General features: G+C 38.0%; 1 protein-coding gene across 3 annotated transcripts in view; it reads left to right on the top strand.

Annotated features, from left to right (window-relative positions):
• SNX13 (sorting nexin 13) overlaps positions 1–16,491 on the top strand; it is a 94,734-nt gene that overhangs the window by 65,967 nt on the left and 12,276 nt on the right. The window contains exons 16-21 of one of the 3 annotated variants that reach the window (XM_063123635.1): positions 2,388–2,425; positions 3,877–3,946; positions 7,347–7,486; positions 8,367–8,474; positions 10,672–10,782; positions 14,208–14,369. In XM_063123635.1, coding sequence (XP_062979705.1) covers positions 2,388–2,425; positions 3,877–3,946; positions 7,347–7,486; positions 8,367–8,474; positions 10,672–10,782; positions 14,208–14,369 — 629 coding nt within the window. Of the gene's footprint in view, positions 1–2,387; positions 2,426–3,876; positions 3,947–7,313; positions 7,487–8,366; positions 8,475–10,671; positions 10,783–14,207; positions 14,370–16,491 lie in introns of all 3 variants that reach the window. The other 2 variants (XM_063123634.1, XM_063123636.1) reach the window with 2 other exon arrangements.

Here is a 16,491-nt window from a genome sequence, read left to right as displayed (position 1 = left end):
GGACTTGAACTCCAAACTAAAATCAATTTTGGTTGTATTAACTATATTTTACATAATGGAATCTAAATAAACATCACAAATGTATAACAATTCCCTAAATTTGTTTATTGTCTTTTGGATAATTCTGACATTTTACAAAATGCATCTAAGTAAAATGAATACCAGAATTTTTCAAACACTTTTCTCAAATCAGTCTGTAGGAAGTAGTCATGAAATATTCAGTTCTCTAAATCAAACTGCATTCAAGTGTGAATTTTACATTATTTGTCTGTGTTTGTGCTTTTGTCAAATGGCATATTAGGCTAAATCCCATTGTATGCAAAATTATGTATACAGGCTCAGGTAAAAGGCATTGTTGTATTTTATCACTTCGTAATGATGGTGACACACAAAAATAATTTCTAGTGAAAATCACTTCCAAGTATGAAAACTTTTTTCAAAGAATGGTAAACAATAATTTAGATCATTGCAACCATGTGATGTGCATTCAGTGTACATTCCAGAAACTCATAACCAATGCAGCAATGTACATGAGTTTCATAAACTGACCTGCTCTTTGAATAGGAATTTATCATGATTTGAAATAATCCTAACACATTTTATTTTGTAACAAAAATAAATGCTGGCATTGATGTTGGATCAGTGTAGTAGCTTTTTGCCTATGAAATCACATAATGTAAAAATGGTTGAAGACGTTATGCCACTTTTGTCTGATCTTGCTGTCAAGCCAAAAATTGTAGCTCTGAGTTGCTCCATTCACTTTGTGGATTGGAAACAGCTGCTGCTGTACATCCCAATTAAAGGTGGGAAAGGTAGATGATTTTTTGCTTCACCTACTGCTTGGTGAAGGGGATCGCTCCTGAGGGAAAAAGAAATGAGTTTTAACCACTGTTTGGTGCTGGAGTCTTGAACCCCAGTGCCCACTGTACTGCCTGAAAGCCTTTCCCCCACCTCTCTCTCCTGTGGGAAAGATAATTCAGGTTGAGGTTTCAGACAATGCAGCAGTACTGAGGAGCACTGCATGAAAGCCTTTCCCCTACCTGTTGCTTTGTATGGCATGAAAGAAATGTAGGGCAAATGTGGTTCCAGCCGATGGACTCTGAGGCTCAGGACCAGCTGAAGTTCTTCCCACTTGAAATGCTTGCTAACGGGTGTGTCATTATGGCAAGTGAAATTGTTAAAGCCTGCACTTTTACCTTTCACTGCTTCAGACAAACATGGCCAATCTTCTGACAGTTTAGAGTATTTCTTTCCCCTTATTTTGTATGGTTAAATTGCTATTATCATGTTTATTAAATAATCTAGTTCTGCTTTTCCGTAGTCACTGTTAATTTTATCAGTATCGAATATGGTGCTGTTATTACATACATAGAAATGGCTAAATATATAATAGGTGTGCTTTGCTGACTCCTAGTGGTATGTGGTAGCAATAGCTTTGAGTTTCTGTTAAATTTTAAAAGATATCACGGCTAGAATACCGCTAGTTACCCTACCCTATGCAATGTTGTTTGTTCTAATCTGATTTGAAATAGTGTACTTCCAGTATTTTCTTCTTTGGTATTATTTTGACCATGAAGCTCCACGCTTCTGTTCCTTTTTGTACCTCAAACCATCTGTGCAATGGTCAGATTATTCTTTTGCCCAATTATGTATACTTATTTATTTTAAACGTTTCATGACTATAATCAAAATGCTTTAATTCTGAATAGATCTAGTTGTTCAGGGAAAACAAAATTTGGCTAAAAAGAGACTCACATATGATAGTGCCGTGGACTTTAGCAGCACTCTGTATCCAAGATATTTGCTAACATTCACCTCTCAAGTAAATACCTGTCCTAGGTCCATGTACTGGACCTCTCCTTAGCACATCCCCAGTTTAAAGCCCTTTAAGCTCTTCTTCAACCATGGAATTTTGAGGAGGCCTGGGGAAAAGGTTTGTGCACCTCCCTTTGCAAGCAACATCAGTCAATTTAACCCTTTTGTAGGAGTAAGTGCGATGTCTCCTGAATTCAGAATTATGCTTAGCCTTACTGCCTATGTTCCAGAGAATAGCATGTTTGCACTGATGGGACAGTCTTCTTGTTAATGCTTGATATGTTGTGAAGCATTGTTTAGATTACTTGTCCTATTTCATTTGGGGGTCAGGTAGGTGATTTCTTTTTTTGCATCAAATATACCGAATATGGAAAATAAAGTAAAATTCATGTTTAGGCTAAATATGTGTGTATTAGTAACACATTGCATCTAGTTATAGGTTTTAATTTAGACTTGCTAGTCATGGAGAAGTCATGGTAATTAGTACAGATTCCTTGTTTGCTTAATGCTTTACGTATTAACCTACTTAAATATTTACAATTTCATGTACAAGTCTCTTTCTTTCTTGGTAGAATCATTTAATGGTTCTCCTACAGGCAGCATTAACTTGGTAAGTGCTTTTTCAACATTATAGAAGTCATAAAATTATAGTGTTAATCTATTTACCTGTGGGATAGTCATATTAGTCTGTTGCAGCAAAAAGAACAAAAGCTCTTGTGGCACCTAAAAAACCAACACATTTTGTAGTCTTTAAAGTGCCGCACTGGTTCTATTTACCAGTGTGGGTGCGTGTGAGAATTATATCTGTGTAGTTCTGTGTAGTTTGGCCCAAACCTCTTCCATTATTGAACAAAAAGAAATGTGAAGTTAAGCAGTGTGGTCTTACCCATTTTTCTTAAGTTATTTTTTTGTCTTGAGTGAAACTGGGCCTGTTTTGATTAAAGCAGCATCTACTTACATTTAAATTAATACTTAAGTAAAATATTAGGAACTTTCTTAAGTATGATCAACTCTGTTTAGTAATCCTCAAGGGAATTAATATTGGGAAGTTTGAAATTGCTTATTAACGTCAAAGATGGACAGCTCTACATGTGCATCCCCATATAGTTTTGGAACATGCTAATATTTAGTTAGCACTTATTATGGCTTTTAAAGTAGTGTGGAGATCTGTAGTGGGTAGAATGTTGGACTAACTAGATGCAATACATAAATAAGAGCATCCATGTGTGTTTTAAATAAATAAATAAATAGCACTTGCATTGGTTGGGGGTAAATTGGATCAGAAATCCGAAATTAAACAAGTGATGCCTTCTTTCAGCTTTTCTCCTTGTTGGGAAACATTTTACCCACATAAATTCTTGTGTCAGTCTGCTACTAAAGCTGCAAGAGCAATGCCAGAAAAATGTAGCGATCCTATTTATTTGCATTGCTCTTGAGGTAACCTGTTTAATTAGAAGATTAATCAACGAAAGCTTTACTTAACTAATGAAAAAGAGCCAATTTTTATTAGTGGTGGCAGATTATAGTTGGTGGAGTTGAGAGTTGAGGATACACTTGATTTTTGAGGCTATTTCAACTCCAAACTATTTTGAAGTTACCTTATTACTACAATGGGGAATGCAGAAACAAGCACAGAAATGCACATCAGGGGGAAAGATATACTAAAACTTTGTCTGACGTGCAAGTTTACTACATGAAGGAAATTCTTTTTTCATTCTGGAAGATCCAATGAGAAATTTATTTATTTATTTCATGTCTATACCACCAAATAGCTGAAGCTCTCTGAGCAGTTCACATGAAGAGATAGGTCTAGTGAGTGATTCTAGACATGGAATCTCCATGTTTACAGGCAGTATATCTCTTGAGTACTGGATGGAGGTTGGTCAGTACCTTCCTGTACTGCTTGGGAACTTGAAGAAGCATCCAGCTGGAGGCTTTCAGACATGGAATGCTGGATGAGGTTACTCCTGATCTGAGAAAGCAATTCTTTGTTCTTGCTAATGATGGAGTACATATTTCTGTACCAAAAGTTGTAACTGTGGCTGGCTTTTCCCCCTCTAGTCATTAGATGACCTTTCAAATGTGTCTGCTGATGAGTCCATACAACTACATGCGTATATTTCAGATACAGGTGAGTTTAGTAAATGACACTTCTTCTAATATTTGGGTATATTATCCTTATTTATATTTTGTGCAACTTTTCTTCAGAAACCTTTATTAACACTACAATCATTTATCTCTTAAATCTAAACCTTTTCTTTTATCTTAACTTTTCTCCTCATGAACTCTCATTGCTTGGTGTAATTATTAGACTTAACAATCTCTAGGAACAAAGAGCTGCTTAGGCCCATGAAGAGGCTTGTTCTAGCCTAGTAGATTTTGACTTTTGTTTTGTTTTTTAACAGCTGACCTGTGCCATATTGCTTCCCTTAGTTTCAAAAGCAGCATGGGTGAGCTGCTGCTTCAATAAAGCAATCCTATAAGTTCCCTGGGCTAATGGGACTGACATCACAGTTCTTTGGATCCTAGACATTGCAGTTTTGCATTTTCCTGCATTATTAAAATGTAATTTAATTGTGTGTAAATTCCCTGAACTCATTACATTATTTAAAGTTAGACTCTGTTTCATTTTTGTTTAACATATAATAGTGCAACCATGAAATTGCATGTTTTGAATCAGAATTTAATTTGTTCACATCTAACATCCATTTTCCATTTGCATCCAGTAAATTTTTGTATTTTAACATGTTCAGCTACCAGAGAGTTGGGTTTCAGATCTATGGAATGGAAAATTATCCTTTCATTTTAAGCATCCATTTCTTTTAATTTCTGTTTTGGAAAGATTTTTAAAGAGCTGAATCCATAAAAGAGGAAGTGGAACTGAATTTTATGTCTATACATATTGGAGAAGTCCCGCTCCATGATGATAGCCAAATTGGCTGCCAGACCGCCCAAAATGATGGTGACCATTGGCAGGGGAGTGCAAAAGATGCCATTTTATGTTCTGTGTTGGCCAGGGAGCTAGAGCTGTCCCCAAACTCAGTGCTACTTTCACCTTGTTCTCATATGGAGCTATGCCCCCATCCCTGGGGTAAGCGTAGTTCAGAAGCATTAAGTTTCCCTTTTGAGTAATCACAGCTTAGTGTTGTATCCAAACCCAAACTAAACTGGTTTGTCTTAATTATGGGATTATAAAGCTAACTTGTTTCAAGTGACCATAGTTAAGGTTAACCACAGTTTATGGAAAACAGTAAACTGTGGTTAATTGAAAGGAAAAGTGAAGACTTCAGATCTCGTCTTGGCATTGTCTAGAATGAGGGGGAGTTCATTAAGTCAAAGCTCACATAGCTCATTCTTGTACTAGCAAAAAAGGGTTAAAGAAAACTGAAAACAACCTACAGTTTCACTGTATTGGTAGCGTAATATCAAAAATAAGGGAAATTAATGCTGAGGTATATTTTGTAGGTGGAAAAATCTATACTGATTTGAACACATATTTCCTTCAAGTAACTATGAGTAGTGCTGATTTTATGCTTTTTTTATGCTGAGAGTTGTAGGACTTTTTTCAGTCTAAACATGCATTGGGTAGCACCCTTAAGCACTCATGTAAAGATGTTTATGGGGTTACTATTCAGCATAAAACAAAGAAGTTTGTCTGTGTACACTTTGCTATTACCACACTTATTCAGTGGAATTAGATTATTCAATGAATATATAGGCCCACACAAAAAATAGTTGTAGCTGAAATACCATATAGTAGTTGGGAGAGAAGGAAGAGGTAATACATCTCAGAATTCCTTTAATATTGTTAATTTTAAGTGAAGGGGCTTAATCCTAGCTGCTAAAAACTAGATCACATCTAAAATTCTTGCAAGACACTTCTGAGGAAGAGTTAGACACTTATGCGGCCTCTGTCAAGGAGATTTTTACAAGCCATTATCCAAATCTGGCATGCACAAACACAAGGAGCCACTCTTGATTTTAGAAAGTGATGGGACAAAATATTTTATTTATTTATTTATTGCAATTTTATACCGCCCAATAGCCGAAGCTCCCTGGACGGTTCACAAAAATTAAAACCATTCAAAGTCTAAAACTAACAGTATGAAACGTGATATAAAATACAATGTAAAAGCACAATCAAGGTAAAATCAGCAGTGCAGAAATACAAATTTAAAATACAAATTTAAAACAGCAAAGTTAAAATTGAATTTATGTTGAGCCTAAGCTATTCAAAGCCTTTAAAAGACCAAAAGCAGAATATTGAATTCTGCCTAGAGAAGATCACTGAGCCAGTGCAGATGCTGGAAAATAGGTGCAATATTCTTTTTATTACATATATACCTTTAGTAGTTTCAATGACTAAATTTTATACCAGTTGATGTTTCCAAGCAGCTATCAAGAGCAATTCAACATATTGAACATGGCAGTGATCAAGTCATAAGGTTGCAAAGATTTGAGCAGTGGTTCTAACATTGAAACTGACAGACAAGATCACAGGCCTTCTTATCAAATGCAGCATGTGAAGAGCTTGTTTTTGGTACCACATTCCAAATGCCTGCTATCAATAAAGCCACACACAGAATGGTCATGGACTGGACTTCTAGACCCCACAGAGTATCTGTGTCTGTTTATAGAAGGACTTATAGACTGGTTATCTGTCTAGGTCTGCAAACATCATCATTTTATTATGCTGTCACAGACCCAGTAAGAAATAATAGCAGTCATCATTAAAACCATAAAACACAATCACTGATTCATTATACAACAGGCTAAAAAGTTATTAAAACATAGACAGATTTAAAAATTTATAAGCATAATTAAAACACCTGATATAAAAGCTTAAAAACAACGACATAGAATAGAAGTTGCAATTAGGGTGAGAAAACCATCTTACAAGACCTTTGTATGGAGAAGAGGGACTTAGCCAATGACTCTGTTGTTAATTTGTTCGTACCTGCCAGGAAGTAGTCTAAATACTGTTTAGGTGACCTTCCAGGGAATTTTCTCATAAAAGAACCAAGAAGTCTATTTCGCTGCTCCCTGTGGAGGCTGCATTCGGGGTGGGGGGGTGGGGAACATGCCCTAATGATTCAACTGCTTCGTCACCACAGGCACACAAGCTACCTAGGTCTGTGACAAACATATTTGAGTCCCATTGCACTAATTCAAACAAGGCTATTACACTTGGTTGAGTTGGAAGCATCTCCTACCTCTTACGCATTCCTCAGAATTTTTAATTTGCTCTAAGAAGCATTTTTTATTACAGTGGTAGTTATTGAATGAAGTGCTTCTGTTAAAGCATCTTTTTTGAGTATAAGATGCTACTTAAGAAGAATTGCACACAGAGAATGGTGGTTTGCATGTCCATTTTGTCTCCACTTTCATTTCCAACATCTTTTCATTTCATGTTTCTTCTGCCCTTTCGTCTTCCTCCTCTTTTTTTGTCCCTCCGTTTCTTTTTCCATTTTGTTTGTTTGTTTCTTTTAAATTGCTAGTCTGTGCTGATTATGACCCATATACTGTGGCAGGAGTTTGTAATGACCATGGCAAGACATATGCGCTATATGCTATCACTGTTCGCCGTCGATCTCCAAATGGTGATGAAGTGTGGAAAACGTATCGTCGCTACAGTGACTTCCATGACTTCCACATGAGGATCACTGAACAGGTAATGTATTTGGAGTTAATGTTTGTGTGTGGAAGGCATGAAGTGTCTTCTTGCATTAATTTAAATTAGTAATGAATGAGCTTCCATGGGATCACTTCAAATGAGCTACTTTGGGTTCAGTTTAAGCTTAGGCAAGTTCTGTGCTCCTGATATGATGGAACTGGACTAAACTAATTATAAGGTGACCCTGAAAACGGGCTTGGCTAGTATGTAGCCCAGACATTCATAACAGGGTAAATTTATATTCCTGACTCCCCAGTTTCAAACGCTAGGGACATTGCTAATTTTAAATTATCTTTTGAGCAGAGTCCTACATCTGATAGATATTGAAGACCTATTTCTCAACAGAAGATTTGAAATGCTTTTTAACCTTATCACTTCAGAATTGAACGTATTGGTTCATATGACTGAATGTTCCTCCATACAGAAAAGTTTGCTGCACACATGGAAAAAGAGCATGTTGGAGAGAGAGCTGAGATAGAACCCTGCTCCCTGACATTTGGTTTTCTACATGTAGACATTTTCTTCTGTATGGAAGAGCAGTCAGTTGCCTCAGCTCACACCTTCTTCCTGGAGTGGTCCAGTCCAGAAACAGGTTGTTCGGAAGTCCAGATAAAGCTAACTATTATTAGCATCACAGTTAATGCTGAAATCCTGTATCCACTTACCTGGGAGTAAGCCCCAATGAACTCAGTGGGGCTTATCTCTGAGTAGACATGTATAGTATTGCAGTCTTAGGCATAGTTAAGAGATTGCAATATTACATCTGCACTGGTCCTGAAATGTGCTTGTTAAATGAATAAATGGCAATTCATTTTAGCTGTAAATATTGAATAGAGATATTTTTAAGAAATATGTTATGGCGAATATCTTTTAACAGATGGAAGATCTAGCAAATTTATTGAGGCTTCCTGGTAAAAAAACATTCAATAACATGGACAGAGAATTTCTAGAAAAAAGGAAGAAGGATTTAAATTCATATTTGCAGGTATGTTCTCATACAGAGTTTGTTATTAAGGGCGTTACTACTGAACTTGGGTAATAAAGTTTCAGTATGCCAACATTGTTTAGATATAACTAGAAGTTATAAATATTCCTGGTTTTAATAGTTGTGGTAATAGTGATTATGTTTCTAATATCAGGGACTTAAATATTTTGGAAGCTTGACTTGGCTTCTGAACATTTGTTGGAAGGAAGCACAGAACATACTGGGCACATCATGTTTTGCACATCATGCTAAGCCACTCTGGAGAATGAGACACTGTGGGTTGGTTGTTCGCTTGCCAAGCCATGTTACTCCAGACAGATGATTGGGCATGCAGCAGCTCAGCATGACTTCTTTCCCCCACGGTCCTCCAGCCTACTCCCTGCATGTATCCCGGTGACCTTGGCATGGCAAATCATGTCTTATCCTTGTTGCTAGGGTCAAAAATGTTCCCGGCCCCGCTTCAATTGCTACCCATTTTTGGAGTACTTACTTTTGTTTGCCATCTTTTTTTAAAAAAAAACAAACATTTTTTGGTGCTTTGGAAGTATGCTTTTTTTTTTACCTGCTCTTTTGCAAGTGTGCCAGAGTGCAGATTCACTTGTCCACAATGTGTAGTCTTGCCTTGTCATTTTCCTTCTATGTTACAGCTGTCAAGGGAGACGCTGAAGTGCAGTAGGTAATGCACTAGGAAATCAACAAGGCGAGATTGCACATAAGCTAATCTTCTGAAGGTCGAGGAAAAATAATACTAAGTGAAACTGCAAACCTATTTGCGCAATTCAGAAGGACTGAAAAAGAAAAAAAGGCGAGACAACTAATTGCTCTAAAAAGGAGCACCAAAGTGGCTTTGCATGGCGTGTGAACTGGGCCAGTATGTTCTGGTTTTCCTTCCAATAACTGACTTGGCAATGTTATCCTCTCACTCTTACACCTTGAACTGATACTTGTCAGTGTCCTTTTTCAACACTTCTTCAAGTCTGAATGAAATTGACAAATGGGAGTTATTGGCTCCCCACTCCCATTGTGGCTCTGTTATGACAAGCCAGACTCAACCACCCTACCACAAATCATGGGTTCTCAGGATAGCTTGTGCATAGTTTACAAGCCATGCTGAATCACCTGTGCTGGGTTCACATGCCATGGTAAACCACACTGACACTAACTAGGTTCACAACCCACCGTGGCTTATCTTGTTATGCAATCCCAGTCATTTTAATATGACATACTGGACCCAGCCTTGCTGTTGGGTGCTCAGATAGTGGCCATGGCCAGGGGGCTTAGAGGGTGATATGCCAGATAAGACCATTTCTGGGACAGGTACAGCTCCTTGGTTAAATTGATATTGGACTGTTGTAATGGACTCTATGGGCTGGTTTGAACGTCGCAATAAGCCACCCTGAAAATAAACCATGGTGGGTTGTTTGTTTGCTTGCTAACCCACATTACTCCCAACAGACAATTGAGTGCTCAGCAGCTTGTTGTTGCTTGTTTCCCCTTTAGTCCTCCCACCTGTTCCCAGTATGTATCCATTCTCGTATCCTATGGAGAGAAACCTTTCTGGCTTCCCAACCTGCTTTGAGTGATGCCCTTTTTTGCGTAATCTTTCCGTTCTCAGATTTCCTCTCATTCCCCATTGCTTCAGAAGTATACAATGGATTCATTTTTTTTCTTTCCATCATTCACAAGTGCATACTTGAGACCCAGGGCAATTAAGAGGAAGTACTTCTTCACACAGTGCATAGTTAAATTATGGAACTCACTACCACAAGATGTAGTGATGGCCGCCAATTTGGATGGCTTTAAAAGGGCGTTGGATAAATTCCTGGAGGCGAAGGCTATCAATGGCTACTAGCCCTGATGGTTGTGTGCAATCTCCAGTATTCGAGGCAGTAAGCCTGTGTGCACCAGTTGCTGGGGAACATGGGTGGGAGGGTGCTGTTGCACCATGTCCTGCCTTGTTGGTCCCTGGCCGATGGCTGGTTGGCCACTGTGTGAACAGAGTGCTAGACCAGATGGACCCTTGGTCTGATCCAGCAGGGCTCTTCTTATGTTCTTATGACAGCAAAATAAATTCATTCATGAAAATGAATGGTTTAAATAGTCTCGTATAATGTGTTGTAAAGCGTAACATGGTTCAAGCTAAAATGTTCATCTATCTAGATGTTAGGTGAAATTACTTGCATCTTTTACTTCTTAGCTTTTGCTTGCTCCTGAAGTGATGAAAGCGTATCCAGCTATAACACCCTATGTGTATGACTTCTTGGAAAATAAGGCATATAGTAAAGGGAAGGGAGATTTTGCTCGTAAGGTAAGAATGGTGTCTATTGTCTAGCAGCTTTAGTGATGAATGTGATACTATAATTTTGTGCATAATAAATCACCATAGTTTGTTTGCAAAGTTAATATGCAAATAAGAACTTACTGAAATAGAAGCATGTATTTATTGTCAGAGAAGTCAAGCTTCCAGCATAGGCTCCTTGCAATACAAAAAGTTTTAAAATTGCTTAGAAGCCGCTTTCAATCCTAAAATGCATCCAGTGTTTTGAAAGGCGTTAATATTCCTTCCCTTTTATCTACCCTAAAATCCTCTGCCCATTTCAGGCACCACATGCTTCATGACTTCCATCCACCTGCTGAAAAGAGAGAATGCATGTCTCCCTCTAAGAATGCTTTTTGAGGCTGTTACTCTGCAAAGAACCAAAGGAACTATGCACACAATTTTCAGATACAGCCATTTATCAAAGCTGATCATTCAGCAGTTGTGCCTGAGACAGATCTCTTTACAGATACATGCACAGTTTTCCCTTTTGTTTTGACCATTCCTTTCTATAAATTAGGTACAGATTGCTTTGATATTTAGAAGTTAAAAAATTATCTAGAGATTGAACTGAAACACACATGCCTATAATAATTCAAGCTTCTATAACTTGGGTTGTTCTTAAATTCTTTCCTTGAATATAGCAGTCAAGTTCACATATAGTCCTATTGTACCATAGTGTGTGTATATTTCCCTCCTGCTCATTCCTATGCCACTACACAATGTGCTGTTTTCTTGTTTGGTGAACAAGAGGCGAACATTCCCCAAAAACCCTTGAGGGAAGACCCTACCTTCTGTTCAAATTACTGCCTTTCTGGCTTATGGAGGTGGCAGCCTTTTAATCCAAATGCATAATTGAAAGAAATTTCTGTATTGCACATCTACTGTCTATTCCTCATGTAGTCAATGAGACAAGGATTCTGGTAATGTATTCAACTCATTTATTCACAAGGATTGCTTTAACAATATAAGAACATAAAATCACCATTATAACACAACAAAATTTAACATATCAAAACAGTCAGCAAATTCTGTTAGGTACAACAGCAGTCATTGAATCTCATTAAAAGCGAAGGAAGGAGAGTGTTTCCATTGTCCTCCAGTGGGGAGGCAAAGGGAGGGTGCCATAACCAGAACAGTCCCCTGTCTTTTGTCACCATCCATATTGCCTCAAGGAAGGAAAAGCACTCGGAGTAAGGCCTCTGAAGAAGATCTTAATAGATAGGAGGTTTGTATGGGAGCAGGTTGCCCTTCTCCAATTGCAGTCTGCTTAGTGCTTTGTATTTCAAAACCAGCACTTAGAATTGTGTCTGGAAACCAATAGGTAACCAATGTAGTTCTTCAAGTACTGGAGAGACATATTCTTTTGCATTAGAACCAATTGACAGTCTAGCAGCTGTATTTTGCACCAATAATTGAATGACGATGTTATCAGGGCATGGATGACTGTGGGCATGTCTCATTGTTCCCGGAGAAGCCGTTGCTGGCAAATCAGCCAAAGCTGATAGAAGATGGTACAAGCTCCAGGGAATATTTGAGCATCCAGCTGCAATGGGTTGGCTTTAGACATGTGAATAGAATTCATGCTATGCTTTTGCAGGCTACTATGCATGTGGCCTAAACTGTGCTTTCTCACTTGCAAACACTCACAGAGACATGCTTCCCTTGCTCTCATCTACTGCAGCCTGCATTGTCCCCCCAAATAAGTCAGTCTTAAAACTGCGCCTCCTATTGTCTAGGCTGCCACTGTCATAAATTGTTTTAAGCTGGAGAGCTGGCCATTTCTCCTAAGTCTTGGACGAGGCAGTGGAACCCTATATTCTGAGTTGTAATGGATTTTAAAGGTGAATTGCAAACAACAGAAATAGGTACACAGTTCTCATTACGAAAGTGCTAGATGACTATACCAAGGCAGAGATATCTCTTTGGTAGGAGATCTCCTGTGAAGCGTAACGCAGTGCTTCATACATCAGAAACTGCAAATATGAAGGCGGGATATAATTACAATAAATAAATAAGTAAATAAAGTATTTATATCCCGCCTTTTTTCCTCCAAGGAATCCAAACTGCCCAGAGAGCCTCGGCTATGGGGTGGTATACAAATGTAAATAAATAAATAAATAAATAAATAATCCTCTTCCTTTTATCGTCACAACAACAACCCTGTGAGGTAGGTTGGGCTGAGAGTCTGACTGGCCCAAAGTCACCCAGTGAGCTTCCATGGCCAAGTGGGGAGTAGAACCCAGATCTCCCGACTCCCAGTCCAACACTCTAACTACTACATTACACTGGAGAAGCAGTGTTTCCTAGAAGTGGAAATAGAGTTCAGAATAATTACATAGATTACAGTGGCCCCGTTCAGACAACACGCTAAACCATGCTGCTTAACCACAAAAATGGTTAACCGAATTCATCGACCTTAATGCATTCCATTAACCATTTTGTGGTTAAGCAGTGTGGTTTAGTGTGTTGTCTGAACCAGGCCAGTATGTAGGTAAATCAGTAATATGACATTACGCATTACATTAAACATCAGACTTTGATCAAGAACAGCAGGTGCATATTGATTTTTTCTTTTTTTTAATGTGTTGTAGAAATTACTTATGTTCTGATGTCATAACACAATATGTTAACCTGTCCTCCCTCCATATTATTGGGTGGTAGGACATGCAACTGCATGTCAGGGCATAGGTTAGTTCTACTACATAATACCAGCGTGTGTATATGTGAAGGGGAGATTTTACATAGGGCTAGGACTCTGTTCTAGGAACAAGTAGTTCTGTCCTTATTTAAACACATAATAGTTTTCTACTAACTTCACATCACTTTGTCCTTTTAAAATAACATAATATGCACAAAGAATAACATTTGCCTGCATCAAGATCTTCATTATCAGTATTTAGTGTACAAGCTTTAATAGGCCAACAAATATTTAGCATTTACCATTTCCCCCCTTTTTAGTTTCCTCCTTCCCATTGCAGCACCTTATAGCTTGAAAAATAAAATAAATCTGCTTCCGGAAGACCTTCCGGAATGGTGAGCTGCAGCTGGAGGGGGGAACCTGAGATCTTGCCTTATGCAACTGAAAGTGTTTTCTGTTCATGCAAGGGGCTCTCCGTTACATTGCACAGTAACATAAGTACAAGACATGCCCTTGCCCTGTGAGATTTTCTGGCTGGCTTTAGATTGTGGGTGAGTTGAGGGATCAGTCCCTGGATGACATTCCTTTCAGTTCCAACTGTTAGGGTGTTTTTTAACCAAAATTTGCCTTATGGATGCTTGAAATTTACAAAGTAAATAATGGTTTTGTATTACTGCTCTCCAAAACAGTGTGACATTTTCAACACACATTATTGGATGACTGTAGTCATATCCTCATAGACTTATGCAATCGTGGTAAATGTTTTCCTCTTCAGATGGACACATTTGTAAACCCACTGCGTAACTCTATGAGAAATGTTTCAAATGCTGTCAAGTCCTTCCCTGACAGTTTCACAGAGGGGATGACTAAAATGTCAGACAACATGGGCAAAATATCAGAAAGATTTGGACAAGACATAAAGCAATCATTTTTCAAGGTAAGAATGCATTGAAGTAACACACAACGGACTTGGTTCCATTTTGGGCCACCTCATTTAAACAAGTAAGAACAGAACTGGCACAGTGTTCGATAACAAATATTAACGGTATTGCCTTGTTTTATTTTGAAGGCTGAAAGTGGAACAAATTATCTAAGAAAGAAGTAGTATTGTAGATCAGAAATTCTTTACCAGTTTTATCCTAAAATGCAAGATACAGCTGTCTGCTTAAAGATTCTTGAAGCAGTTGTGGAAAATCTGTTAAAAGTTGAGGAATAGCTTGCTGGCAGTATTTTTTATCAGTTGGAGATCTATCATACACACCTAGCACTCTGCCCTGGCCTCATAACCTATGGGTTGTCTGATAATTCTATATGGTATATGACTTTATATATCAACGGATGGTCCAAGGAACAGAGGAGGTGTACTTGTCTGATTTTCATGGGGAAACACAAATAAAACAATTACTGGCTATATCCTGTCCAGATTTTTTGGCAGTAATTTATTGCAACTTTCCATTATTTTTAACAATAAAAGAGAAACTTTTTTTTAAAAAAAAAAACACCCCAACAACCTTAAAATTCAGAAATCTATCCTTTTGGGTGGTACAAAATTATCTGGAAGGGAAAAAGGCTCCTGTTAATTCAATCATGTCCTTATTAGCTACTTGATCTCTGAATTCAGACCCATCTTCATCCAGGTAAGCAAGAAGTTGTTAAAAAAGAGGGAGAGGTTGAAGCTGGAGAAGAATGGGATGAGAGCAATTGTGTGCCAGCTGGGCAGGTAGCCACATTTGATATTGGGCCATAACAGCTGTTATGTAAATAAAATAAATAACAGCTCTTTCTTTGAGGCAATTTACTTGTTATTAAAGCACTCCAGAAAGGTGTACCATATGCCATTTATACATTAAATTATACTATATTGTAATACAAGTTTAAAGTATTTCTTTGTTTAAATGTCACAAACTCCCTGAATTCCAACTCTAGGAGTTTCCCTATCTAGTAAGGATATCTGGTGGAGAGTTGGAATCTTGCCAAGCTAGATTCAGGTTTGCCTGGGCTATTGCTCTTTCAGAACTTGGCATAATCCTTTTTTGCATTTAACCTACTAATAGGACTTGCCCTTAGGATTTTCTAGAAACGCATCTAAGTATTAATAGGCAGTATTGTTGTGTTGTAGACAGGCTTTCACGTTTCATGAGCAACACAACATGACACTGCGTGGGAAAGCCCTCTGATATTTGTTTTGATACACTAGAGTAATATATCTGCTACATTGGAAAGCTTGCTTGCTATCATAACTAACTTTTCATTTTCTAAAATGGTATGTTTGGAAATCTTGGGCTATCATCACCATGGATGGCACACATACATGCATATTCTTTCCTTTTGCCTTACCACACTAGATTTTCTCAGCTCCCTGATGCTGATCTAAAATGTAATTTTAGGTCTGGCTGTTACTGAAAGTGCATATTCTGCCATTTTGGGCTTCTCATCCTTTATCTCAGAACAGTGCACAGAGTCTGTGCTCTGTTATCAAATATTATCTATTTTGCAACCCTAAATTACCAAAAGATCTGGGGCGATTTCAACACAGTTTCCTTCCTCCCCCTTCCATATTTCCACATATTGGCTGCAACACAGAGCTTTATAGGGCTTTAGTGCACACATGATTCTCTGCCAAAGCAGAGGCTGCCCTCTTCACTTCCATGTTAAAGAATGTACTGTGGTCAGGGCCTGAGGTGTTCACCTTCAGCACAATATAAATGGGATAGCTTTCGCTTTCATCAGGTTCCATGTTTGGTGCTAGAGACGCTGGATGGGGGCAAATATCTGAAGCAATTTTTTGATCCTTTCTTGCCAGTGACCTTGCTTTCATCAATCCCCCTACCTGTCCTTGAATAAAATGTACTTATTCCATTTAGCCTTGTCATTGCTAACCCAACTTCTGCTCTGTCACACATAAATGCATCTTCCTTAAAACAATATTTCAAGTGTGTGAAGTTAAAATAAAACGAAGCAAGATGCATGCTAATCACAAACCAAATGTAATCTTCTGGATTTCCTCTTCCTTTTTTCCTTTCTTTCCTTGTTTGTATTGCATAAAGATAAGATCGTAA

The sequence above is a fragment of the Elgaria multicarinata genome, chromosome 1 (assembly GCF_023053635.1).
Source record: "Elgaria multicarinata webbii isolate HBS135686 ecotype San Diego chromosome 1, rElgMul1.1.pri, whole genome shotgun sequence".
Classification (NCBI taxonomy): domain Eukaryota; kingdom Metazoa; phylum Chordata; class Lepidosauria; order Squamata; family Anguidae; genus Elgaria; species Elgaria multicarinata.
This window is presented reverse-complemented; position numbering and strand designations above follow the sequence as displayed.